The sequence below is a fragment of the Dysidea avara genome, chromosome 13 (genome assembly GCF_963678975.1).
Source record: "Dysidea avara chromosome 13, odDysAvar1.4, whole genome shotgun sequence".
NCBI classification, from domain to species: Eukaryota; Metazoa; Porifera; class Demospongiae; order Dictyoceratida; family Dysideidae; genus Dysidea; species Dysidea avara.
Window position 1 is genome coordinate 1,679,027 of NC_089284.1, and position 27,688 is coordinate 1,706,714.

At 38.5% G+C, this 27,688-nt stretch overlaps 3 protein-coding genes and 2 long non-coding RNA genes across 6 annotated transcripts in view; 2 read left to right on the plus strand and 3 right to left on the minus strand.

Moving 5' to 3' along the window:
• The window catches only part of LOC136243495 (transcription elongation factor SPT6-like), a 46,603-nt gene extending 46,315 nt beyond the window's left edge, over window positions 1-288 (minus strand). Inside the window, exon 1 of the mRNA XM_066035002.1 lies at window positions 1-288. Within this exon, the coding sequence (XP_065891074.1) occupies window positions 1-202 (202 nt within the window). The 5' untranslated portion in view covers window positions 203-288.
• On the plus strand, window positions 255-27,490 carry LOC136243496 (cell division control protein 45 homolog). 2 transcript variants are annotated; one of them, XM_066035003.1, is made up of 25 exons: window positions 255-396; window positions 492-644; window positions 693-787; window positions 1,304-1,346; window positions 15,368-15,442; window positions 15,494-15,568; window positions 15,623-15,669; window positions 15,724-15,772; window positions 15,827-15,888; window positions 17,459-17,509; window positions 18,161-18,220; window positions 18,272-18,331; window positions 18,403-18,474; window positions 18,527-18,586; window positions 24,648-24,746; window positions 24,797-24,851; window positions 24,956-25,006; window positions 25,053-25,102; window positions 25,339-25,387; window positions 25,813-25,902; window positions 25,955-26,038; window positions 27,028-27,085; window positions 27,137-27,188; window positions 27,242-27,318; window positions 27,366-27,490. In XM_066035003.1, exons 1-25 carry the CDS (start codon window positions 346-348, stop codon window positions 27,434-27,436), a joined length of 1,689 nt encoding a protein of 562 aa, XP_065891075.1. In that variant the 5' UTR covers window positions 255-345; the 3' UTR covers window positions 27,437-27,490. The 2 variants fall into 2 exon arrangements, with proteins under 2 accessions (XP_065891075.1, XP_065891076.1); XM_066035004.1 differs by lacking the exons at window positions 18,272-18,331; window positions 18,403-18,474.
• Window positions 4,271-9,879, minus strand: LOC136243342 (uncharacterized). Its single transcript, XM_066034864.1, has 2 exons — window positions 9,224-9,879; window positions 4,271-4,594 (listed from the first exon to the last, which is right to left on the minus strand). Exons 1-2 carry the CDS (start codon window positions 9,877-9,879, stop codon window positions 4,591-4,593), a joined length of 660 nt encoding a protein of 219 aa, XP_065890936.1. The 3' UTR covers window positions 4,271-4,590.
• On the plus strand, window positions 21,332-24,295 carry LOC136243498 (uncharacterized). Its single transcript, XR_010694881.1, has 2 exons — window positions 21,332-23,995; window positions 24,068-24,295. It is a non-coding gene; the product is annotated as an uncharacterized lncRNA (long non-coding RNA).
• LOC136243497 (uncharacterized) lies at window positions 23,268-25,833 on the minus strand. The gene is made up of 2 exons (XR_010694880.1): window positions 23,494-25,833; window positions 23,268-23,446 (listed from the first exon to the last, which is right to left on the minus strand). It is a non-coding gene; the product is annotated as an uncharacterized lncRNA (long non-coding RNA).
• Window positions 27,491-27,688: the final 198 nt, after the last annotated feature.

A 27,688-nucleotide genomic window follows, 5' to 3' on the forward strand; every position in this document is an offset into this window, starting at 1 on the left:
CATGTCTCTTTCTTTTTCGTCTTTCCTCCACGCCGCTCTCTCCGTCAGAACCTTTCGCCGACTCCTCACTTTGGTTATTGATCAATCCTTCCGCTTGTTGCTCTCCTTCTTCTTCCTCTTCCTCTGATTCACTGGCAGCATCACCTCCTCCATCCTCCTCTGACTCATCTGCTTCGCTATCTAGAAAGTTGTTTTCTTCCATTTCCGATGAACTCTTTACTAACGTATCCAAGAATAAAAGGAGCGCATGGCTCTTGAGACTGATATTGAGGGCGGGCGCTACATACGCACGTGTGAAGTAATATTTGGCGGGTTAGGCTTTTTGGAGTAAGACACAAGTAAGATATGATCATTGAAAGACTAAAGGAAGATTTTTACGTTAAGATAAAACATGAGGTAAAAAATTTCTCTTTGTATTAAACCTGTGGCTTCATAAATAGTATATGAAGAAGCGTGTTTTTCAATTAACGTCCACCATGGCAACTCTTTAGAGAGTTCTACTCCTCGTATCGCTTGAAGTGGACTCACTGTGCTGTGCAAAGATATTGCAACTGCTCTTTAAGAACGATGATATCCGGTATACATTGGTTCCAGTGTCTGGAAAAACAGAATTGCGAGAGGCTTACGCAGCTCATGTTGAAGAGGTACGGAAATCTTAACCGTCCTGATTACATAGGGCGGATTGTACTTAGAGTAAGTGCGTCGTGATGGTAAACTGTGGTGGGTGTTTCAACATTTTGGAGCTACTACAACCAACAAGTGATGTGAAATTCTACATTATTGACAGGTAATAGTATAATTATATGTAATTTCATTGTACATACCATGTTTACTCAATTTGTGCTACGCCTTCAAATGTTACCACACTATATATGCTCATTGCTAGTGTTTTCATACCTATAATATTCATCTCCATATTGATTTAAGTAAGGCATTGTCCTAGTAAGCTTGAACGGCTGTCTCAAATAATCAAAATTCTGGATATTAGTTAGTAAACTGACCGCGTGATGTTGCTACAATGACTTGAATGAAAGAAAGGTCTTGTATACAAAAAATACAGTAAGTAGCAACATGTGATTGTTTATAAAACTACATAATGTTATGGAATAGCTTGTAATGATAGGGTTAAAAGCAGTAGTTGCGCATCCTCAATTAATACTGCAGTGTGGCACTATTCAAAGGATTTTATCAAAATAGTACTCCTATGGTGGCACAAATCTAGTAAATATGATGTATGGTAACCTGTCAATAATTTTACAAAACAAATTATATATTAGCTATCACAATTTTTTTATTGTATTAGCTATCGACCACTGTTGCTTGAAAATATCTATAATCATGGACAAGTGAGTAATAAATTATTGCCAATGAAGTTTATATCATAGCTACCAATTTGCCTGACACAATATGTATACCACTGAGATGCACTCATATGGTACTGAATAGTAGGGTTATCCTATGGTACCCCCAAAACACCGCTGTTGAAAATCAACACAAAAATTTTGGACAACAAAACATACATACCTACACAGAAGAATCGCTTAATGCCACACCTACCTATGGAAATCCATACAAAAGTACCATATAGTTTTTGGTCTGCTTGTCTGGTCACACTAGAGGCCAGAGTGGGTTGGACACGCTTTAAGCACCACCTAAAATTATTTATTTGGTATTTCACAGAAATGACGAATGTCTCAACTGTTTTTTCCGCTCCATAAAAAGAGACTTTCGTATAATTTATTTTAATTCTTAAAGTGTGTCCAACCTCCACTGAGGCTAAACGACACATTGTATAGCCACCATTTTATGCTGCAATACCAAGCTCACACATGGCATTTTGCTTTTGGGGCTCAGATGAATGATTATTTTATTATAATTATAAAGGGTACTATTGTATAGTAGGGTTTGGGCTTTCTTGCTCAATCACCAGCCTTCATAATAGCTTGACAGTATAAGCTGAGAATAGCCAAACCTATAGATTCTTCAGAGCAACCCCAGACCCTTCAACAAAGTTTCTGTGAAATTAAAGAATAAATTATTTAACCGAATTTTCTACTAACTGACTAACTGATGCCTCCAGCCAAGCATAACTTGCCTGTAGATAAGGCTGTGGATTGCTTTCTTTGCTCCTTCAGCCCGAGATGTGCCTTTTTCCCAATACAGCAGCTACAATGCATGCATTTTTCCTTTGTGCGGCTTTCTTTCTCCACTGCTGTGTAGGTGTCGATTTGCAGTATCAAATACCGTACTGTTTAAGTAGGGATCCCCTGAAAATTTTTAGCGTGCTGCCCAAAATTCCACCTTTGAAAATCATCCTAAAGACATCTTACTAGACAAAAATCACCTTTACGAAATTGTACTAGTCCATATAATATGTGACTGTCTCAGCGAAAACCGTCTAGTTCACACAAGCATGCGTATTGAGAAAATTGTAATTTAAAAATAATTAGTAAAATTACACATGCTACAAGAAAAAAATATGCAAGTTTTTATCGGGCCAGTACTCGAAGAAGGAAGACTCAAATCGATTAAAACTATATACCATCTTATTCACCTGCTCATGGAGAGTTCGAAAATCTTTGTTTCGTTTTTGTAGGTTCAACGGTATGGGTGTCACGTGCGTTTGTTTATGATGCAGTAAACGTAGACAAGATCGTCATCGTTTCTTACAACTGCCTTCATACGCCTATGCGCGAGTGACTGCAAGGCTAAAACTATACCTTGGTTGATCTGCCAATCCATGGTGAACATTGTAAGCCAAATTCCAACTTTGTAGACTAATCCAAATGGAAGTTATGGCTGCGAATGCAAGCTCCTGTAGTTTATTTTTAGTATAGTCACTGTACAAATCGATTTCCTTGTTCTTCCTACTTTCTAGCGCTGTAATTTCAAAACTCCACACCACTAAAGGCTGAAACTTTGGTGATCCATTCCTTGGACACTGCAAATAATGGTGAGTGAATAATTTTTTTTTTAATTGTGCGAACTAGACGGGTTTTTCGCTGAGACGGTCACATATATAATACAACATTAATTGTAACACACAGGTGGCAGGATATAGAATTTAAAAAAAATCAAACTTCAAATAAAGCCTGACTGACTGACCACAGTCACAAGACTAGAGGCCAAACGAAGCAGCGCACGGTCACCATTTTACGCCACAATAACAAACTCACCAGTGGGATGTGTCTTTGGGGTTCCGATGAGTGTAGGCCCTCTGCTCCTTGTCTTTTCTTTTGTCTTCAATCAGGCTGCTTGTCTTCTTCATCCAACAAAACCAAATCGAGGGGTTAATTTTCCACAGGATTATTTCAGAGCTGGATTTCAGAAGCGCTTCAGCCCTGGTGCTACTATAAGAGGTATACTAACTAGATATCTGCAACTATGTGATTGTGATCCTGTTCACGATAGGTTCTCGACCACACTCATCAAATAAAAATCTAGGTGGACTAATAGCGATAGAGTATGGAGATCACACCTCTTAACAATTTACTATTTTACTTAACAGTAAACAATATGACCTCACCCTTATTGGTCTAGCTTGGCTGACTCGCAATACTCTTAATACAACAGTGAAACAAGAGATGAATAATGATATTGCAGCATAGCTTGGTGGGAAAGTCCCTACTTTGGCACATTAGCTATATATAACAATTATTTTGCTCAATGCCAAAGCAGGGACTTCCCACCGAGCTATGCTGTAATACCATCATTCATCTCTTGTTTCATTACTTTTTATTGCATAAATCCCTACTTCATTTTTAAATTAACAATTTAAAAAATACTAGTTAACATGTCAATGGCTTCAGTGCTTTAAGTTCTGTCCTGTGACTGGATTGATTGTACTTCAGGAGTTCTGGTTCAGTCAACATGTTTCTTTGCATTGCCCTTTCAATGCTCTCCACCAGCTATTGAATTCTACGCATGTGTATGAACCCACAATCGAATACCTAGACAGTCCTTTCAACAGCTCTCAAGATGGCAGATGACGGTTCGCACCAGTTGTTGGAAACACTGGCTAGTTGCCTACAAGCATTACAGAAACTTTCAGAAGCACTACTGCTGACTCTTGCAAGACAGATTAGAATGTCTCAAGACGAGGAAGCCAACGGAGTAGCCAGCGAGAATGGCAACGTGGTCGGTTACGTGATTCATGTTAATACAAATTCCGACGCTGTCAGCCGTGACAATGAAGCCAATATAAGCGGCCCCGAACAGCAGAGCCACTCCCTCACCATACTATTACACTTACAACTACAACTTGGGTTGTGCCACACCAAGCGTGGGCTACTGTTAATGAAAACTTAAACCAACACTTACAACTACAGTACATACAGAGAACTTTTCATTACCAATGTGGATACATACTGGAGAGTGGGGGCTTAGCCACAAGTAATAATAAACAGAAATAAAAAATTTGAGACCGTCCAGCCCAGGACGACCTCGGGGAAAAACCTGATAGGCTTTTTTTTTTTTTTTTTGCCTACCAGGAAAAACCTTGAAAGAGCTCCACTCTCGTGTGTGCGCACAAAACAACTACATTAACTACTACATAAATATGTAATGCTCCAGCTTCTCGTGGTGGCCACTTCATCTGCAAAAATAGTTAAAGAGAAAAACAATGCATGAACACATACATCTTAGTACTGAGAGGGTGGGGGGGGGAGCCCACTTGTACTAACACGTGGCGTAGAGTGAACACTAAACCACAGACCTCACTTATAAACCATACTATCACGTGAGAAGGCTCACGTGACCCATAGTATTCATGCGGGAGCTTATTTTCTGTCTAATTCATTGCATTCAACTGACAGAAAATACACCTCCCTCACCATACTATTACACTTACAACTACAACTTGGGTTGTGCCACACCAAGCGTGGGCTACTGTTAATGAAAACTTAAACCAACACTAGGGTTACAAAGAAAGCATAGTAAACTCACAAATTTTTTGAAGCAAGAAAAACTTTCTCTTTATAAACCAAGCTGGTTGGTGACAGATAGCCTCTTATCAATGGAATCTTCCACATAGCCATCCTTGGCATTCTCAGATCTCCATCGGCCATGCCTTTTAAATAGCCTGTCTGGCACACCTGCATTGGCTGCTCTAGTAGCACCGCCAGCCCTTAAGCTATGTAAACCAAATTTAGCCGGGTCGTATCCCAACTGCCTAAGCTTCGCCTTAAAAGAGATCTCTTAAACACGAATAACTAATACACCCTGACTCCCTCAGTCTATCACCAGACTTAGCCTTGCAGATTGGGCGGAATAAGAACCTTTTGTCTTGCTTCGCAGTACCAGTCCTCTCCATATACTCCTCTAATTTAGCAACTGGACAGATAGATCTCCCGGTTCTGGTGATAAGAATCTCGTCGCCCTTCCTCAATTGGTCTGTCTTGCTATGAGGTATTCTAACCACCAGATAATCCTCTTCAAAAACCATGTCACAAGGTCTGATGTTGACCAGCTCACTGAATCGGAGAAAACCTGCGAATGATAATAAACATGCTGTAGCCAAACGGAGGTCAGATAAAGTTCCACTCTGTTGTGCGTCTTCTACCATTTTCGCAAGGATCTCTACTGTCAGTGGCTCCTTCTTGTTAACTGGCTTCGGCAATGACCTCTGCAGGCCCTCTAGTGTCGCTTTTACAAACGAGGAAACTGTTGGTGAGACTAAACCAGCAGTCGAATGCACCCACGCCAGAGAATTGCAGGCTTCCTCCACAGCTGATTTGGAACCCACCCCGTCTGCCAGGTGCTGCAAGTAGAGAGCGACATGATGATCTTTTGCTGGGATTACTGAGATCTTATGCTGCAGCGCCCAGCTCTTCCATCTTCTAAAGGCAGACAAGTATTTTTTCACCGTAGATTCTGCCCGGCTTCCTAAGATTGTTTGTGGGAGCCTACTGGCCAGGTCTTGCAGCTCGGGATCCTGGATCTCCTTGAGTACTGTCCATGACCCATGTGTGAGGACCTCTAGAATCGGTGAAAATTAGTATGCACCAATTAAATTTAACTAGACAATACTGAACACCTCACAACCCAGGGGGAATGTCCCTGGAGTATAGCCCATTGGATGCCTTGCTACCACTTACTAAGCTGTTGACAGCAGCCCCATCCCACTGGCCAGGACTTTTCATCTCTACTCATTGGCTGAGACCATACCACACCTAGCAGGTCATTACAAGTAGCCCCTTTTTGGGCTCTCAGCTGTGGTGACTATAGGCCATACAATACCAGCTCCCACAACTGTGACCAACCTGGGGCTATACCCACCTGAATATACACCTTAGGATCAAACACATCCGTCCTCTAGACTAAAGCTTCCCATTGGTCATATGTACCAGCCCTCAATGTAGACTGTGACCACTCACTTGGGTCATACATACCAGTCCTGGGCTGTGACCAACCTCCAGGTCATACATACCAGCCCTTTGGCCATGACCAATCTCTGGTCGTCATACCAGCCCTTTAGGCCAAGACCAGCCTATGGTCGCACATACCAGCCCTTTAGGCCGTGATCAACCTCTGGTCGTACATACCAGCCCTTTAGGCTGCGACCAACCTCCAGTTGTACAAAAACCAGCCCTTTAGGCTGTGACCAACCTCCTGGTCATAAGTACCAGACCTTTAAGCTGTGACCAACCTCCTGGTCATAAGTACCAGCCCTTTAGGCTACACCACTCCTTTACTCTCCTTTACTAGTCCACAAGACTGGGACCAGAATTCTGGGTGAGAACTCCCAGACCCCCAAACTGTGACTACTGGCTTAATTATTTATTCGTTTATTGTTATTTTATATATTTTTAATACCTTTTTTTTTTTAATTTAATTTAATTTTTAAATTTTAATTTAGTATCCTTGCATAGGGGTTCTCTTACCAGGAACAGCTCCCTTAGTGAAAAATAATTCTCAATGCCAGTACTGGAGTATTAGGGGTTCCCTTGAACAAATTGCCCCCAGAGCGGCCCGACAAAAACAATGTCTCTAATTGGGGGAGCAGGCGTAATCCTATTATAAACTTGGCAGGGTGTAAACCGTCCGGGAAGAGCAGGGGCCAAAAGGGGGCTGACTTCCACTGGGGGACAACTAGAGTACCTTGTGCCTTAGTTGCCCTGGCATGCTGCAGCAATCGGGGGACCAGGTACAGAGGGGAGCACCACCAATTGTTTTCAGAGCTCCAATCAGACGTAAAGGTATCTACGGCCTCTACCCCTGGGGACCAATAACGGGGATCAAAACGTGGCAGTTGGGTATTACACCAGTCAGCAAATCGATCTATTGTATGAGGACCGCACAGGGCGTCTAATTCCTTGAAAACTACCGGGTTCAACATCCAGTCATCAAAGTCCATCAACCTACTGAGGTAGTCAGCTATTTGGTTACTTTCCCTAGGGATCCATTCTGGTTCAATCCGGGCCCTGCTCCTTACCGAAATATTAAAGATTTCCAGGGCTTCTCTCTGTAATATTGGCTTTTTACTTCCATGCAAGATGATTCTTACCACATTTTGGTTATCAGTGAACCAGCGAACTCTTTCATTTTGAAGTTGTGACTCGAAGGACATTAGAACCATTCTAACAGCCCTGAGCTCTCGCCACGTAGAGCTCTGACGAGATTCTTCCAGATCCCACTGGCCAGTGGCAATTTGACCCCCATGCTCAACAGCATACCCACCATAACCTGTGTCACTGGCATCTGAATAAACTACTCTCACTGCTGATGGCTTAGGCCAAAGATTCTGCCCATTGAGCTGCTTGACTTGAGCAAGCCAAAATTCTAACTCCTGTTTAGCCTCATCAGACAGCTGTAATTGCATACACCATGAACCTCTAGAGTTCAGAATTGTGTAAAGGCTACATGTTATCAATCGGGTAACTGGTCCCAGGGCCAGTGACATTGAGATAATCCTGCCCACCACTCCTGCTAGTACTTTAGCTGAGACAAACGTTTTCCCTAAGAGGGACTGTAGTAGTTCACACAAGCATGCCAATTTACCATCTGGGACTGTTAGCTGTCCTAGCTCAAGGTCGATCTCGAAGCCTAGCCAGGTAAGCTTTCTAACTGGTTGCCATTGGGATTTGGATTCATTTACGATAAGGCCAGCTTTAGCCAGGTCCTGTTGTACTTGCCTGCTTGCTTGGGCGGCCAACTCTAAACCATTTACTGCTAGTATTCCATCATCCAGGTACAGGACCACCCTCAGACCTTGCCCCCTCCAAAACCGGACCAGTGGCCTTAACAATTTTGTGAAGGCATAGCAAGCAGTAGCCAACCCGAAAGGCAGGACAGTAAAAACGAAATACCTGGGGATCCGGTTAACCGGCCATGAAAAACCTAAGTAGGTCTGATGAGCCTCAAATATGTCCAGGTGATGGTACCCAGATTTCAGATCGAATTTGATTAAGTAATCATCCTTCTCAAACATAAGCGTAGCAATACGTAGGTCCTCATATTTAAAGTGGTCTTTCCGCAAGAACTGATTTAGGTGCCTAAGATTAAGCACTAGCCTTAGCTTGCCCTCACGGTTGGCCACCACAGACAGGGGACTACACACTATGGGTCTTTGGTCAGTTTCTCGTATGCATCTGTATTTTAACAGCTCTCGGATGCTATCATCAACAAAGTTTGGTTATCTATTGCCGATTTGTGGTTACACTTGTTCAGAGGGGATGGCATATATTTTAGTGGTAACCTATACCCGCTTTGTATCCAGTCGATGACTGGGCTAGGGGCATGAATTACCCCACTCCAAAATTCCAGATTTCTTTTTAGCCTACCCTGGACATCTACAATTTGGGCAGGGGTACTATACTCTTCATGTTCCCAAGATTTGCCGAGCTCAAGTGCGACCTGATTGAGTAGGGTATCTGGATCTACGTTATTCCCCACTACACAATCTGTTGTTACCTTAACAAGGTCATTTACTGACAAGGGCCTGTTTTCGCCAGCTTTGTCAGAAACATCACCAATCAGGTTTGGTGGCTTATCAGAATATTCTTTTTGAGGAGACTTTTGACCTCCACACCCTATCTTGTGACCCTCAGTTAAAAGGTTTACCTCAGCAATTTGCTTATCTGGGTCATCAACACATTTGGATGCACTACTGTTGGTACACAGTACTGGCCTTGGTACGCTGCCATCAGCTGGCACACTTACATCACCATACACATTACAACCAGCCAGATCTAACCCACTTACTACAGGCTGGCTCAAAGGATACAGGTGCTGTTTACCCTTAGGGCAAGAGGCCGCCAGGTGTCCCCATCCTGCACAATTATAGCAGGGTCCAATCGGCCTTGTCCTGTTGCCAGACAACTTCGTCCCTGCTCCTCCACTGCTGGTCTGCCCTGCCATGGCCCCTTCTTGTCTGGGCTTCCTCTTAAAGGCTGTTGCTGCCTTCTTCTTCTTAGCATCTCGCTCCTTGCGAGCTTTGTATAACTTCTTCTCGTCGTCCGAGTCAGAAGCAAGCTCATCAGCAATGTACTCTTCGACGACGTCCCAATCAGAGCGGTCAGCGATCCTGATGTGCTTCTGCCTCACACGAATGGCCTCCTTACCCTGGTCCAACTCTGCAACGGCGCGTTTCACAGTTGTCTTGGTCGCTTCGTCCGGAGTAGGGATGCGATCCAAGTGTTGCTTGGCGGCGTCGATTCGGTCGTCTACCGTTTCATTAAAAGTGAACTGGGCCTCGTTTCCCTTCTTCTTAAACTGGTACGGCCTTTTGCCCAGCTTCGTCATCACCTCCTGGGAGCAACTGGCTTGATTGGCGGCGACTTCCTCTTGGAGCTGATTAAGCTGGGACGAGAATTTCGCTTCCAGATTGGCGTTCGATGATTCGATGCGGTCCAGCAGCTTCTTAAATTGATCGTCGTCCATAGTCGCAGCAAGTAACAGGTAGCCCACTTGTACTAACACGTGGCGTAGAGTGAACACTAAACCACAGACCTCACTTATAAACCATACTATCTCGTGAGAAGGCTCACGTGACCCATAGTATTCGTACGGGAGCTTATTTTCTGTCTAATTCATTGCATTCAACCGACAGAAAATACACATAATTGGTATGAGAGGCACTTCTCACACTGTTCTTCATTATAATGGGTGGAACATAGCTGAAACTGAAGCGGAATGACCTCTTCTTATTTCAGTAATTGATAGCCGGGATGTGCATTCAGTCATACTTTTGTAGTGACTAGATTGATTGCAGACATGCTTCTCATACTGTTCTTTGTGTTTAATGCTGTTATAACAGGTGGAAAATAACTAAAATGGTGCCACTTTGCATTTCAGTAATTGGTAGTTGGGGTGCATGTTCAGTTATGCAATTAATTTCCATCATTCTTTCCTTTGATGCAGTATGCATTGGGTCAATTATGACAAGAAAGTAGAAAATAAGTGTAACGAAAAATAAGAAATTTTACAGGGATTATAGCAATAAAAAGCAATGAAACAAAGGAGGGCATCTACACCTGCAGCTATACTAGTGGACATTAAATTTTAATCGGCTATACTGTTGACAGGCTGTGTGTGTGACTGAAGTAAGAATTACAGTTTAAAGTCCACTAGTATACATAGCTGCAGGTGTAGATGGCCTCTCTTGTTTGCTTTTTATTTCTATGTTCCCTACTCAAATGTGAACTCAAATGTAAAATGTTCATAATAATGATTTGGGTTGAAATTTATCTTTAATGTGCTAGATTAGGGTTGAAGCGAAGGATACTGATACAATTATTTTTCACTGCTAACTTTTATTTGAAACAATTCAAGTGATTATTGGGTCATTCCATACCAAATCAACAAAAAAAAATCCGGACCCCTTTCGATTTTCGTGAAATTTGGTACAAACATGGCCCCTTTCAAGAAACTTTCTCGCACCAAAATTTGGCTCATTTCATAGGTCTCCCTTTAAGTTATGACCACTCAAAGTTTCTGCTGAAAATTTTATTTTGCTTACATGTCTTCAATAAAATGGCCATAACTTTGCTTGTGATTGACGTAGAAACATCTGGTTTAGATTTTTGAAATGCTTATTAAATTCTCTTTCAGGTGATATATAATGTTTTATAATCGTTCAAAGGAAAAGGTCAAACCACAAAAATGTAGCTTTTTCCTTTGATCTTAATTTTCAAAAATATATATTCTTTAATTAACTATATTTTTGGTTTACATGATGCTCTAATAACTACCATTCATCACTGTGAGTTTAAAGTTGGGACCAATAGTAGATCATGAGTTATAAGTGTTAATGTGTAGCCTTGTAATCACTGTTGTTTGTATGGTTCAAATACGCTAAGATGCAATACCAATTGCAAGTAACTTTATATAATAGTACGTCACAATTATTTTATACATTGTTGGTTTGTAAGTAAAGTTAATTTGTTTATGTTTTGTAAGAAAACCCTGTAAAAGCTTGTAATTAAATACATATACTCAAGTAATTTACCCCTTATCAAGCTTGTATATATTGTTTCTGATTATGACACCAAGTCGAATATTCAAGTTCAATATTTCATCATATAGTAGTGAAATATTGAACTTGATGAGATTTTCACTAGCTACAGTAACTGCTACTGTTAGCTTTTAATGCTGATTGTTGATATGCAAGTACGTATTTTGATACACAAATGTAGCTATAGTGGAAACTGTCTAAGCCAGTAAGGCCAATTTTTGTTGGCCTTAATAATGTAGGTGGCTATTTATATAGTTTGATGTGTACAAATCTTTTACTTGAACAATTTAAAGTTGGCCCTTAATAGAAAGGTGGCCTTTCATTACAGGTGGCTGCTAAGACAAGTTCCACTGTAATTTGAAACACTTACAAATAAAACAATGTTATGTAGCTGCATTCACACAGGCATGAATGTTTCAATATTGTAATCTACTAGAGCTTTTCTAACAAGTAGTAATGAACAACTGATGTAGTATTAACATTCTTTTCAACTTATACCTTCAAAAATTCAATTGTGTACTGATATCAGTGTATCAAGTTTCGATGTGAATGATTGTAGAGACTGTCATGCAATATGCACCAGTTTCAGTCTCAAGTTTTACCATAATGCTCTGATTTAACTTTGAAGTTAGTTGCGTTGACCCTTTCTTTAATAGATTGTTGATGTTTTTCACTTAAAGCTATAGATATGGATCAGTGTGCAATTGCTGTAGTGAACCTTTCTACAATGTAATTTCTATGGAAAATTTCTATGATTCTAATTATAGAATCAAATTATGAGCTACATTGCTATTTTTATCATGATACAGCTGATGTATGGGGTTTAAGCCAGTTAACTTAGGGCCAAAATTTATGGGCCGTAATGTGTAGGTAGCTGCTTAATACATTTGCATAAGTGTACAGCAACAATTTAAAATTGGCCTTATTGGAGTGGTGGCCTTTCTATACAGGTGGCCACTTTCCACTCTATTCCATCAAATTTTTAATTTGACGAGTAAGACAATACATAGTGGTTTTAGAAGTGTACATTTTTCCAGCAAAGGCATTATTTATAGGTTCAAACATATAAAGGTGGCCTTTAAGTGGCCATGCAGTAGTAGGCATTCCCTTTCAGAGTATGATTCAGAGTGATATACAGTGTAACATATCTTAGCAGCTACCTTAAAGGCCACCTTTTTATAAGGGCCAACTTAAAATAGAATATTTCTACTCTAATGCAACTATATGAAGCAGCTATCTAGGTATTAAGACCAAGAAGCTTTGGATATCACTAAGACATGGCATTTCAATTCCACTTTACATGTACATATGTATGAATAACTGTGCATGTCGTTTGCATCCATTATACACGCGTATAAGATTGGAAACTATCATCATAATCTGTGGCCGAATATTATTGTACAGTAAGTAAAATTGAAAGAATACATTGGAATATCATTAGTTGTACAGTTAATTCCTTATAAATATAGCTACCTCTATAATAAGATTATAGGACACTGAACTTACGGCAAAAACATAATCAGTGATTCTTTTATTAGGCAGCCTTATTATTGCTCCAACTTTCTTAGCTTTAAAAGTGGCTCTGTTAGTATGGTTTCAGTGTACTGAGCCCTTGTCAATACAACCCTAACTATTTTAATGCATAAAATGATTTTTGACATACTAATATAAGGTAACTTGCAATTGGTATTGGAAATTACACTGGAAAATACCATACAAACAGCAGTGATTACAAGGCTACACATTAACACTTATAACTCATGATCTACTATTGGTCCCAACTTTAAACTCACAGTGATGAATGATGGGTATTAGAGTAACATGTAAACCAAAAATAAATTTAATCAAAGAATATATATTTTTGAAAATTAAGATCAAAGGGAAAAGCTACATTTTTGTGGTTTGACCTTTTCCTTTGAGCAATTATAAAACATCATATATCACCTGAAAGAAAATTTAACACGCATTTCAAAAATCTAAACCAAATGTTTCTACGTCAATCACAAGCAAAGTTATGGCCATTTTATTGAAGACATGTAAGCAAAATAAAATTTTCAGCAGAAACTTTGAGTGGTCATAACTTAAAGGGAGACTTATGAAATGAGCCAAATTTTGGTGTGAGAAAGTTTCTTGAAAGGGGCCACGTTTGTGCCAAATTTCACGAAAATCGAAAGGGGTCCGGATTTTTTTTTGTTGACTTAGTATGGAATGACCCTATTATCACATGTTAATTGTTGATTTGAATTGTCTACAGTAATACTGTTTAACCCCAAAAGTGATACGTGCCGCCTAAAATTCTGCCTTTAAAAATCGTTCTAAAGACATCTTTTGAAACGAAAATCACTTTACTGAATAGTATTAACATCAAATACAACATTAAAAACAAGAAAACACTTATAGGTGGCTGGATATAGAAACTTAACAAATGTATATTCATCAAAACTTGAATTTTTGTCTGCCAGCCTGCCTGCCTGACCACAGTTGCAAGGCTGAATGCCAAACGAAGCAGTGCATGGCCACCATTTTATGCCACGATACCAAACTCACCAGTGGCGTGTGCCTTTTGGGGGGTTCTTGATGAGTGTATGCCTTCTGCGCCTCGCCTTTTTCTTTTATCTTCAGTCAGGCTGGTTGTCATATTCTTCATTGAATGAAACTATGTTGAGGCGTTAATTTTCCCCATCAACACTTTCCTTGATCAGTATATTTAGATGCCACAAACTTATTTAAAGCACTTATGCTCGATAGATACCTGTAACTTCACGATAGGTTCAAGACTACGATGAAGTAGGAATTAAAAGTAGTAAAACAAGAGATAAATAATAGTGTTACAGTGTAGCTTGATGGGAAAATCCCTTCTTTGGCAATGAACTGTTATAACTTGCCAAAGTAGGGATTTTCCCACTGAGCTATGCTGTAACCATCATTCATCTCTTGTTTCACTTGTATGTTGTGTAATAAACTGGGTAGCGATAATATCAAATTAGTAATACATGTACATAGTTGATTAAGGAAGGATGAGCAATTATTTAGTTATCCTTAAGGTTACGGGATACTGAGCAACTTCAAACAAAAATTTTATTACGTAATTAAGGCGGGCTTGGTGTTGTTGTGTTGCGTATCAGCTGGTAACAGGCTTAAATTGTTGGGAGAATCATAGCGTGCTGACTGGACAGGTACAAGGTACAAGAAAACACACGTACAGTACAAGATAACATAGAAACAACACACTGAGCAACTGGCGCACCTGTAAGCGCATGCGTAGTTTTGCTGACTAATGGCGATATTTTCCTGAACCAAAAATCAGGACTGTCAAACTAGTTGTTAACATTTTGTATAAACAGACTACTAGTTTGGCTTCTTGTCTAGGTCCTGACGGAGCCATTTGTTAGAAATAATGTTTCTAGTGCTTGTGATATCAATTAAAAAAATAATTTTGTGACCACAGTGTCTTGCTTTAGGCCATATTGTAGTCATATTTCAGCAACTATACACATTATTCACAAATCCTCTTGTCAGTCCCTCACAAGTGATGTTCTTCAAATCTTAGAATTGTTAGTAAGTTCTCATGTTTCTTCATTGGTCTGATTTTTGGTTCATAGTTTTCACTGATTGGCATGGGGACAACTCATGTTTCCATAACAACATTTGAATTCCATGTCAATTAATGAGAAGTCAAGAATGCATAAATATTTGATAACAATGCATTAAGAAAAAAATCAACCCCTAATCATGAAAAATGATTGATAGTGTACATGTGGGGTTTACAGTATCCCGTAACCTTAACTGTGATGATTATTATATTGTCAATAATCAACGTTGTGTAATTTCCCACTTTACTAGTATATGATTTTTTTTTAAAAATGAAGTAGGGGTCCAAGCAATAAATAGTCATGTAGAAATACATTGTGTTAGGTAAATATATTGATCAGAGCAGCTGATGCCACTCAACTCAGTATACCAGAATTTGAGGAAGTGTTTGCTTACTTGGTAAGTTAAAACACTCATCTCTGTTGTTTAATGATGGTGCCTTGTACACAGGATGAGAGTGACAGTGATGATGATGAATACTTTAGTGATGAAGATTCTGGTCCTCAACATAAGAGAAGAAAAACGGTAATCAGTTTTAAACTAGAGCTATGTACAAGCTACTTTTGTATATTCATGCAGGGATCTTTTGAAGAAAGAAAGCGAAAACAGCTATGGAAGAAACGAAAGTATGTTTGTATTCAAAGCCAATGATATATTTGTATATATGTGTGATTGTGTAGACAAGAAGTAATGTACAAGTACAACGAGTTTCATTACCATGAGACAGCAGTAAGTATACAGTGTTGATGTATAGAGGTTATGTCTATTTATAAACCTATCCAGGCATCATTGGTTGTTTACGACTTAGCATGGAAGATGAGCAAGGATAACAACGATATACTATGGTATACCATGTTTTTCCTACATAGCTATATGTCCCTTAAATTGCTTTTTAGTCTGCTTTAATATGACCAACATTTTACCTATTTTTGTATCATGGTGACTATTTTATTAAGGTATGTATCTTGATTTTGCTGTTTGGCAAAATCGCTGGTGAAGTGATCCCAGATAATGAATTGTTAAGTGGTGTGATCCGGTAGCAAAGCCAAAGGTCACATATTAGTTTCTCATCTACCAATAGCAACATAGTGATCTCAGCAGGACTCTTCAATCCACCCATTCATATATACATATATATCTGATGTATCATCATAACAGTTCTTGATTTGTACTACTGTGTAACGGGTTGAACATAGCCAATAACGAAGCGTAATCGGATACTTCACTTTTCAGACGATAATTGATATAACAGGGGCACGCGTGACCCCATTTCTTTCGGCATGCGTGGATTGCAGAGATGCTTTTCGAACAGTTCTTGATTCGAAATGCTGCGTAACAGGTTGAACAAAGCTGACAACGAAGCGCAATAGATACTTCACTTTTTAGATGATAATTGGGGTACATGGTGCCATTTCAGATGCGAACGCGTGGGTTCAACAGTCATAATAATTATTTACAAAAAAAAGTTAACAAACAAGTACACAGAAAAATTTGGAATTTTCAACTAGAGTAGGGACCATAGCACATCAATAAAAAGTAATGAAATAAGCTGGAGTTGTGCACGATATTAAATCACAGTAAAACAATAAGAAGTGTTATATCCCTACTCGGTATCTTGAGCACAGTAGGGATATAACACTTCTTATTGTTTTACTGTGATTTAATATCGTGTGCTACTCCAACTTGTTTCAGTACTTTTTATTGATGTGCTATGGTCCCTACTCTAGTTGAAAATTCCAATTTTTCTGTGTACTTGTACAGTATGGTACCTTACTGTACTATATACTAGGGATCATCAAGAATTGGGCTTAATTTCAGCCAAAAATATCACCCTAAAACCAGCCTCAATTTTTTTTCGTGACGGCTTAGCAGCATTGGTTAGGCACAGCCAAGCCCCAAAATGTCTTCAGACCAATCCCAAACAAAGTTTCTGTGGAATTTTAAAATATTTCTATTTACCAGAATGTTATGTTGACTGACTAACTGACTGATGCCTCCATCCAAGCATAACTTGACAATAGATAAGGCTATGGGTTTGATTTCTTCACTGTTCGATGTTGCTTCATCCCGAGATGTGCCTTTTTGCCAACCACAGTACATACAATACATGTATCGTGGACTTGACTTTGTCCCCCTTTGTGTACCAGTTCTTTTCACTGACAATGCAAGGTGTTGATTCGTGATAGCATGATGCGGCTTCCCTGTGGCTGTGTTGGCTATTATGCTTATGCAAAAATCTTTATATTGTGATCGATCATATTGACCAAGCTTCATACTAGCTAGTAGCATGCTGAAAAGGAGGCATGGAAAGACCACACCCATTAAAAAATATTACATAAGTCAGTGGTCTTGAGATACTCTAATAAAGCAGTCACCCTAATTGTGTTGTATTATGTGGTCTTATCCTTTTACTAGGTGGGCAATTCTTGGCCTTACAGATCAGTATGTTCACCACAAGATTGACCAGTAAGCTATGCACATAGTGTGTTGATTTTTGATGTAATAGAACACAATGAAACATTCTTATAATGGTAACTGCCTTTGCATTCTGTCCTAGTAGCCTACAACAAGGCTTTAGAATTGTTCAGATAATAAAGCCTGTACATTTATTATACATAGGGCTCTGTTGAAATGCTATAATAGAACTTGTACTAAAAATACTCTAATAGAACAGTCATTTCCAACTGAGGGTCAACTGTATTGGTTTCAAGCCCAAAGGTGCCTCCAAAGCACTTCAAAAAAGTTGCTACGAAATTTTATTTAGAATTTTCTACTGACTGCCTGCCTGACTGATACCTTAGACAAGATAACTTAGTAATGGCTAAGGCTACGCACTTGATTTTTCACTGTTCGATATTGCTTCATCCCAACAAGTGCCTTTTGGCTTACCATAGTACATGCATCATGGACTTACCTGTGTCCTCCTTTGTGTCCCATTTATCTTTGCTGACAATGCAAGGTGTCAATTCACGCTAGTGCTGCGTGAGGCTTCCATACACATTTGATGTGAATCGTCCAAGTTTTCCGTTGTGATTTTAAGTTTGATAGGGATCAAAGAAATGAGGTTACCTGTTGTACTGAGTAGTAAGACATGTATTTTTACATGTATTTTTACAGGGAGAGGTACATTAATGATATTGGTGAGCTACAACAACAAGTGTTGAGGCACAATCGGACGTGAGTTGTATTACTGTTACACATATTGTTATATTGACTTGGTGGTAATAGTGGTGATGATGATGCTGCAAGTTTATCTGTCAACTCATTGAAGATTACATTTGATAATGAGTATCTTAGCTTTTGTGTGTACTGTATTTACATGGCATTGGAAATGCAATTTCTTAACATTGATACCTTAGACTACGTCTGCTTTTATACAGACACTGGACATTATATGATAGCTTGTGCCATTCAGCCTACACAGCATGCAGGTAAAGTATATGCTACTGATTATATCTCATGTTCTGCATTTTGTGTGTATAGGTTTAGAGTGTGGACTACAAAAGGACAAAAGAAACTACAAGAATTTTTAGCAGAAATGGGGTGTGTGTGTATATATATTGTCAGTAGCATCCACTGTGATGGTTACGATATGTATAATAATCTGTTAAAACAACAGGCTATCTCGTTACATCACTGGTAAATATGGTATTTACATGCTCAATGCTTTTTAAGTATTAGGCTATAATGACAGACTGTTTTCTATCTATATCATACAGTATGGAGGCTTGCACTTTCTTACAAAAGCAACATTGATCAGAAACCATCCTCACAATATCCACATGACGTCATGGATTGCAAATCAATGCTCTATTTGGGGGACTCCAACATATTTGAGTGTCTTGATATGAAATATTCATTCCTTGTTATGACTCCTTTTATGAAGACAACAACCATGTAATTGAAGATAAAAGGAAAGACAAAGTGCAGAAGGCAGACACTTGTTGAAGGCACATGCCACCCATGAATTCGTTATTGTGGTATGAAATGGTGGTCATGCACTGCTTCATTTGCTTGTGACTGGTTAGACTGGCTGACAGGCAGGCAGGCAAACCAAAATGTATTTTGGCAATTTAAAAAAAAATTGCTCTCCAGGTTTTACTTCCTTAAATGTGCTTTAGGTTGGCTTGTGTACATATGATATTTCTACAATGGTTTTTATCAACAGCGTTTTGGCTGATGCCGGTCATTCTAGGGAAAGAATCCCTACTACTGCACTGTTTGATGTGCACAATACTATATGAAATACTACTGTAGTACCTACATACTCCCCTATACTTGCAGGATGGCATAATGCTCTTGGCATATCACCATGCATGCTGTAGGACATGAATGGTACTGATGTTTAACGTTTGGTTCCTATCAAAGGTGCTAAATTAGGCAATGAACTGATAACTAATCAAAATTACCTGATACCAATATTTTTATTGTTGGGTTGCATCTGAACAAAAGTTTTTAGTATGAATCATACAATAAATGTTAAAACATTATGACAAAAATGCAAAAATCTGGTTTCCAAAACATTTTTGTAAAAAGAAAACAAAGACTTGTGAAAAGGTCTGAACAAAGAAATAAAACAGCCTAACTTGGGAATCAAAACCTTGGCCACTATGAATTCTTTACGCTTTAACCACAATTGGTACAAGATCAGCCAAACCAACAGTTGAGCGGTTATAGTACTTAAGTGAATTAAGATATCTGCTAACAAGCAATTTTATATATGTATATATCGTATTGTGAAATCGGTACTGATACCGATATTTATTAGAGTTGCACTGATACCGATATTACTACTGGTTTTTACACCGATATAGCTATATCGGCTATTGGTAATAAAATAATCGGGTAGGCTAATGATTTTTTAAATGCATGCGCAATGGTGTTTATTGTCTAAAGTGTGAAAGTGGTTGAAGTGTTAATATGCCGTGAGAAAAAGTAATAGTCTTAGATAGTAACAAGCGATTTGCTCATCGTGAGATGTGTGGCGACCGAATTTCCAAGACACCCAAGAACTTTAATATGACAAACATGAGAGACCATCTACAAAGAAACATCCTACAAAGTACAGTGATTACGAAGCGAAGAAGGAAGTAAAGTAAAAAGAGTGACAGACCAACTTACTTTGGCTGAAACGCAGACACGCATAAAGCTGTGGGATATAAATGATCCCACAGCAGAGTATCATATCAAGATCACTGAGATGATGGCTTTAGATTACCACCCATTATCAGTTGTTTCTGATGTAGGATTCACTCGTCTTACCTACCATTGAGCCTAGGTACAAGATTCCTAGCAGGAAGTATTTTACTGATAAACATTGACACGAAATTATTTGAGTTGCTAAAAAGGAGTTTTTGGTATGACTACTGACACCTGGAGAATGAATTTAAGCATACCTCAGCTGTTCTCCATGCACTAAAGACGGAACGATCACACACTTGAGTGGCAATAGGTTGAGCTGTAGAGTCCATGAAAACTGGAAAATTTCTAAAGACAAAGTACATTTGGTTGTAGCAGATAATGCTAGCAACATGCAGAGAGCTATGAATGAAGCACAGGGTTGTTTTGCACACACATTACAATTAGTGGTAAATGATGGTGTACTGTCAGAATGTGATCTCCTTGCAGTCTATTGTAGCATTGTTGGGAATTTTAAACACTCTACTATGGCTTACCACAAGTTAGGTCAAATATGAGAAAGACTAGATATCAAAAAACACAAATTACAGCAGGACAAACCAACGATGGAACTCCACTTTATGTATGTTGCAAACAGTTTACGAGCAGAAGGTGGCATTGCCAGCTTATACTACTGAACATTGTGGCATAACAATGCTTACTCCAAATCAAACTGATTTGACTAGAAAATAATTGCTGCTCTTGAACCAAAATGATCTCTAACATCCCATTCACACTAGCCCAGTAGCACGGTTCGGAACGGTACAGCTCGATAAAAAGTGCAATGTGAACACTGTCCGTACCGGGCCCAACCAAACCAAGCCAGCCCACCCAATTGAACCAGGCCACCGTGGTACAGTATGATAATTACTCACCAGGCGCACAAAATAATTTTATAAACTCAATATGCAATGAAGAAGGGCTCAGAAACACTGGTCGACGTGAGGTTCAGCATGAAAGAAAGCCTAATGACAGTTATGAACTACTTGTCGTCGTGACAGTTACTGTTTTACTCACTTTGATTCGTGGTGCGATTTCTGCAGCTCTACACAGCCGCCTATCTATTGCTGTCTTGTTGAAATGAAAGACTTCCAGTACAAGAGACTTGAAGGGCAAGAACTGCATCCAATTTTAGTAAGCAAATTAATTAATATTTTATTGTGCGCTTATGGAAACCGGATGACTTAGCGAGCGAGACTGCATAGTGTGAACAGAGGCAATACTATAGTATGTTCACGTTGAGCTGAATCCTCAAAAAAGTTTAATAACTCATGGATGCAATTACTCACGATCTTGAAATTTGGTTCATTTGTAGTACTGCTTGACCCGCTAAAAATATTTCAAAATCTTTATGTTCAAATGTTTGACATAATATTTACGGCCAATCAAAATTTTCGCAATACATTTCCTATGATGAAGCCATACAAATACAGTGTCCATTACAGCCCTTTCCCGAACTTGTAATGGAGCCAAACTGTACGTGTCTGTTGTTGACACCTTTGCTGTTACCAATAATCATCTGGTTGGCTGAAATGTTAACTCTGTTGAGAAAAAATCCACATTTAATTTTTAGCTGTTTTTCAGGATTCAGCTCAACGTGAACATACTATAGGCTGTACCAAACTGAGTCGAACTGAACCGTGCTATCATGCTAAATGTGAACAGGCTGTAAGGATTCGGTAAGTACACTGGAAACCTTTATAGTAGTTAGAAACCTTACCAAAGATTTACTTATAATTGCTTTATCTCATTATTGGTCATGTCATATGCGGCTGGTTACATCATAACTGCATGACACAATCTCTAAAGTACAGTTGAAAAATCAAAAGTTGTCACACATTTAGATTTGCCATTTGTGTACTACAGGTCAAGGTATAACAACATTGCTCATATATTCAGAAATAACAACAAGAATATTGATGTTACACTGCTGAGTAATGAACGATACTTCCACTGAGGCATCTTGGGACAAGTGTGCACATGAAGAGTTAATAGCAGTTTGTCTGTGTAGCCAGGCATCATCCACCCAGGTTGAATGCAGTGAACACCTGCAAAGAAAGCAGATAAATGTTGTGGAGACTGCCAACGAAAACACCATAACTATTGACCAGGCTGAGAAGAATGGGTTGTCCTGCTTCAGGTACGTATGGTTGCATCCAACTCTATTTCGTTCATGAAGAGGCTAAGTTCATATACATCACTGTTGAAGAAACTCCCATAACTCCACATATCCAACATATGATACAGTACTAGTCATCTGCCATAAAGTACAGTCATGATCAACCCATTGTATGGAAAGTGTACCATTACAGATGACTGTATACCTAAATTATTATACATAAATTATAAACACTTCCAAAATTGTGTAAGTATTAATTTGTACCACAAAGTTAGGGGAGCCGGTATAAGATGGTCTCTAATATACAAGGCTGAGTACTGTATAACAGCTATATGTTTATCTTTACAGGAAATAACTGGCAAGGGACATCACCAGATTGGCTGGTATTAAACCCATCCCTACAATGACGTTCCTGGTTCTTGTCAATATGAATTTTAGTTCAGCACATAGTAACAGGGCAGTCAAGTTTATTAATAATCAATGATATACTTTATATATACACTAGACAAGCTCTACCTCTTTTTAAGCGCAAGGAGGGTGTATTACAGCTGAACTGAAGACCATAAATGGAAGCTTAGGTTGTGGTACAATTCCGCCATGTACATTGTCACAGATACGAAAACAACTAAAGCCTTAGCGTCTGCACTGCCTCCTCATATAGTAGTCAGCACTTCCCATCCTTTAGTTTTTGCCTGAGTTGAGAAAGCTTGGAAAGAAGAGCATATTATTAGAGGATTTACTGAACAACATTGAGCACCATCGAGAAAGAAGTCTCGCACGTCTCTTCATGCTGCAGCTTTATGTATCATATTACACACCTTGCTCATAATAGTTTCATGTAGAATGAACTTTAGTGCTAACTGTAGTCTGCCATATATTGCTACATCATTCACGCACAAGTTGCGCTGTGCAGTTTTGATAAACAAGTAATTCTTCAAATCGATGTTTTATTGACCTGTTGGATGAAATACAGCGAAATTCTATAGCAATACAGATAAATACTAGCATTACAAATCTATGTATTTCCCATTTTGTTATCTTCATCGTAGCAAGTGATGGCAGTTTTTTCTTCCTGACGAAGAGTGGTTCAGCTGTATCTGTCAGGCCTGTAGGGAAAAGAAATCCATAGAATTGTTACTACCCTTTTACTGACCTGGTGTGTGAAGTCTTGTTGGTGTGGGATGCGTAGCGCATTGTAAACATCGATTAGAAGTAAGCGGCGATAACCTACCATTCCTCTGCCATCGCGTAACATAGTGGCTTGAAAATCACTGATAACTGTAGCCAAGATTAGTACTAAGCATAGCTTTTAGGAAAGTTGTAGCGATTCACGCAGCTATGCAACTGAAGGCCTACAAATTTTCATTATATGCGTGGGTTAGTGCTATACCAATGCCTTAATTCCAATGGTTACAATTTTAGAAAAAACTTTTAATAAGCACGAGGATTACTCTGGCATTCAATCTATGAAAGGAGAAATGTTAAAGTCTTTAGAAACCAGGTTTGGTAATATTGAAAAGTCTGAGTTACTATTTATTTCCACTTGTTTGGACCCTAGATTTAAGGACATTTTTTTTCTAGGGAAGCTAACAGGTTGGCTAGGAAATGTGTGATTGAAAATGTTGTGGACACAGATGTTGAAGTTGAGACACAGAGTAAGAGACTCCGCACTGAGTCTTTTATTAATTCCAATACATCATCAAGTAAAGTTTGGGAATGTTTTACAGAATTTTGCAGGACAGTGGAGCCACCACAGATACTGATGGATGGAGGAAAGGGGGCTGTAATTGATCGATACTTTTGGCTAAATTAGCAAAGTGATATCTATGTTCTCCACCAACTAGATTTCCATCAGAAAGATTGTTCTCCGGGGCTGGTATTCTATATGAAGAACAAAGAAACAAATTAACAGTAGAACATGCTGAGATGTTGTTATTCATTTTTTAAAAAAACAACATGAGCTTGTTACAAGTACAAAAGTAATTAGTCTCTTATTTCAGTAAACTTACTGCATACTCATCGTCTGTTAAGTTCATTTAAATTTTTCAACAAGTGCTATAAATTAAAACTATTGATATTAGTTATATTTAAATAGCCGATATATCAACTATTGGAACATCGGCTTTTTTCTTATCGGTACAACTCTAATAATTATGTTGGTGCACCTATTATATTGATTTGTGAGTTAATGTGAAATGGTACGGTTTTATTGAATGCATGCCCATTGTGTTTGCTTTGGATGACTGAAAATATCACTGCATACATCTGTAGGCTACCTACAATATTAAATATGTAAACCATACACAGGCTACCTCTGGTGCAATGCAAGCAAAAGTTCTGTGCAATGGACAAACAGTTCAAAGAGAACTTGAGAGATTGGATCATTGAGCATGCCAGAAAATATAGGTCAGTTTTGTGATCACTAACAACAATTATATCACATTTTGATTGTATAGTCTGGATGATATCTGCTACGGTTCCTTCACTGCTCAGTTTGGGTTCAAAAATAAGGTGTGTTGATACACACTGTATACATGTATACACATACACAGGTAATTTCACACACATTATTGCATGTGCTTCTGAAGCCATTAATTTTGTAATAATTTCTGCAGTTTTGTGCAGTTGATGTTGTGTCTGGTGTTGCTGCTCTAATGGAACAAAATGTGAGCCACAAATATTATGATGCATACTCAGTGTTCCTCATTGCAGAGCCAGGAATGCTCATTGAATTTTCTGAAGGCACTTGATGCTTTGTCTAGGTATGTATGTGTGGTAACATTTCTTAGTACTTCGTCTGGTAAGGTACTAGTACATAGAGTAGTGTCCAGACTTTTCATTTGTTTTTCTTACTGATTTTCGCTTAACAAAAATATTAGTAGTGTGTTTACCAAGTGTTGGTAGTGTCATTACTCAGGATCATGCATCTTTGGTCAATAGTAGTACTCAGCACCTATTGTTTTGTGGAAATACATGTTAGTACTGTTTGCTCATACAGGGGTAATGTCCAGCAGCTAATTTCTGGATTGGAAATAGCAAAGCAACAGGTAGTTGTTTTAAATAATTGTTAGTATGTATGTATGATACTATTCTATGCAATGAATGAAGTGTATCCACTATATGTTGAGCTGAGTCCTGAAAAAGCACCCAAAAAGAAAAGTGGATTTTTAAATAAAGAGAAATAGCATTTCAGCCAACCAGATGATTAATGTTGAGGGCAAGGTGCCAAGAGCAGATGTGTGGTTGGTTAGATCCATTACAAGTCTGCTTTCCCATAGGAAATGTGTAGTGAAAACTTAAATTAGTCACAAGTCAGACGTTTGAATGAAATGTTTTTGTAGTGGGTCAAACAGTACTAATGAGTCAATTTTCATGAATGTTCCATTCATGAGTTATTAAATGTTTGTGATAGTTCAGCTCAACATGTACGTATATACTTTATAATTCACGATGACCTTTTATCTCTTAAAAGCAAACAGCGATAGTTAGCCAAGCAAGGAGTTTTACAGAAATGAAACAATTTGTTTGTTATGGGCCATTTGTATTTGCTTGTGTGGAGCAGGTAAAGTTCTTCAGAACTATATTTGTGTTTTACCTATATTCTGTTATGTTAGGGCACGTTGCATTCAGAGCTGTTTTCAAGACCTATCGCACTTGCCAAGCTAGCAAGATTCTTCATGGAAACATCAGTAATAACAGTAAGCAATCAACTTGGTAATAATAGAATGGTAGGCAGGGGTATAGAATAGTTCATAATAGTCTCACATGTGTGGTATCATCTTTCACTGCTAAAAGATTTCATCTTTGTGAGAAGAATGTTTTGGGTATTTTATTGGTTCAATCATTTTGATGAGGCAAAGTACTGTGATACTTTCAGGTGTGCTTTTACTGAAACGATTAGTAGAAGGGAGATACTGTATTGTGTAATGACATATGTAACTTGCTGATATATGTAACTTTGAGCATTTCATACTGTATTAATGTTCCCCAATAAGTGATCAATGTAAATGTAAAGTAGTAAGAATTGCATGTAGACTAGTACAAGGAAAATTATAAATTTTAATATCAATTTGCAGATACTCTAGTGGAGACATTTAATAGTCGAACTTGAGATTCCTAAATTTTTACTTCTACTTGTTTGTTTAACTAAATAACATAATGCAATGACTGCTGACCGCATCAAAAAAAATGACACCAGACATATCATAAATTTGATTTTGCACCTGAATGTTTGCCCTAACTATCAATTACTGAAAAGTGAGGTGGCCATTACACTTTAATCTCAGCTATGTTCAGCTTGTTACACAATGTTACAAGCAAATATCAGTATGAGAAGCACCTCTGCAATTAATCTAGTCACTATGGAAAACATGAATGATTCCTGTTACGGAAGCCATTACACGCTACCACAAATCACAGCTTGCACTGTCAGTGAGACACCAAAAGGAGAACAAAGGTTTCCTCTCTACCTGATACTCATTAGTGGACCTATACTCTTGCAAGAATGTTTAAGTCAAAGATGCCTCCAAGGTGGATTTTTGGTGTGTGTGTGTGCGCGCGCGCGTGTGTGTACCATGATATTAATCTGTTTTGGAATGCATCACAACAACAAAAAAAAACTGCTTTATACGTGCTTCTAGATCAATGTACATGTTTGCATTAACCATTCTTGTTCTTTAACACACAGAATAAAAAGGCTAGATCACTACCATTTCTACTATCAGCTCCTCTTAGCAGCAAAGATGGTAACATACACTTGTAGGCATTACGTAATTGTATGACTTCAAAAACAATAGGTACCTGTATCCTTATTGCACTACCACCTTATGCAGATGACTCATGTAAAAAGTATGTGATTTAAGATGCTAGCTTCTGTTATGGTGTTCATCATTGTTCTGTAGTGAATTTGGCAGAGCATTTCAACAGGCTGCATTACGACTTAACACTGAACCTAGTTTTGATTTTTTCAATGCAGCAAGTTAGTATTTCATTGTGTTTCGCATGTATTATGATCTTCTATTATAGTTGTGACTTTGAAAGTTGAAGAAAGAGGAACTTTTTTAAATGCGCTAACTGCTTTGTATGTAAATAATTAAAATATTATTGTTGTTTTGGCACAAAAAAAATGAAATTACTATTTCTTACATGGATCAGGCACAGTTTATCATCACTGCTCATGCAGTATAAAATTGTACCAAAAGTTTAGTTATCTAAAGCCACTCCATTAAATTTTGTTTCCTGTTCAATGTCCATGCACATTTGGTTTCATACTATGCCAGCTCAGTAAAATGATCTTGCAAAGGTGTCTGTTCATGTGTTATTAGTATGTGCTATCAATGATACAAGCT

Excerpts from the sequence above, each read along its gene's own strand:
- LOC136243496 (XM_066035003.1), top strand. The coding sequence starts at position 346 with ATGATCATTGAAAGACTAAAGGAAGATTTTTACGTTAAGATAAAACAT. Across the intron at positions 15,443-15,493 it reads AGGAAGTGTTTGCTTACTTG|GATGAGAGTGACAGTGATGA; the intron begins GTAAGTTAAAAC and ends CCTTGTACACAG. Across the intron at positions 15,889-17,458 it reads GATAACAACGATATACTATG|GTGGGCAATTCTTGGCCTTA; the intron begins GTATACCATGTT and ends TCCTTTTACTAG.
- LOC136243342 (XM_066034864.1), bottom strand. The coding sequence starts at position 9,879 with ATGGACGACGATCAATTTAAGAAGCTGCTGGACCGCATCGAATCATCG.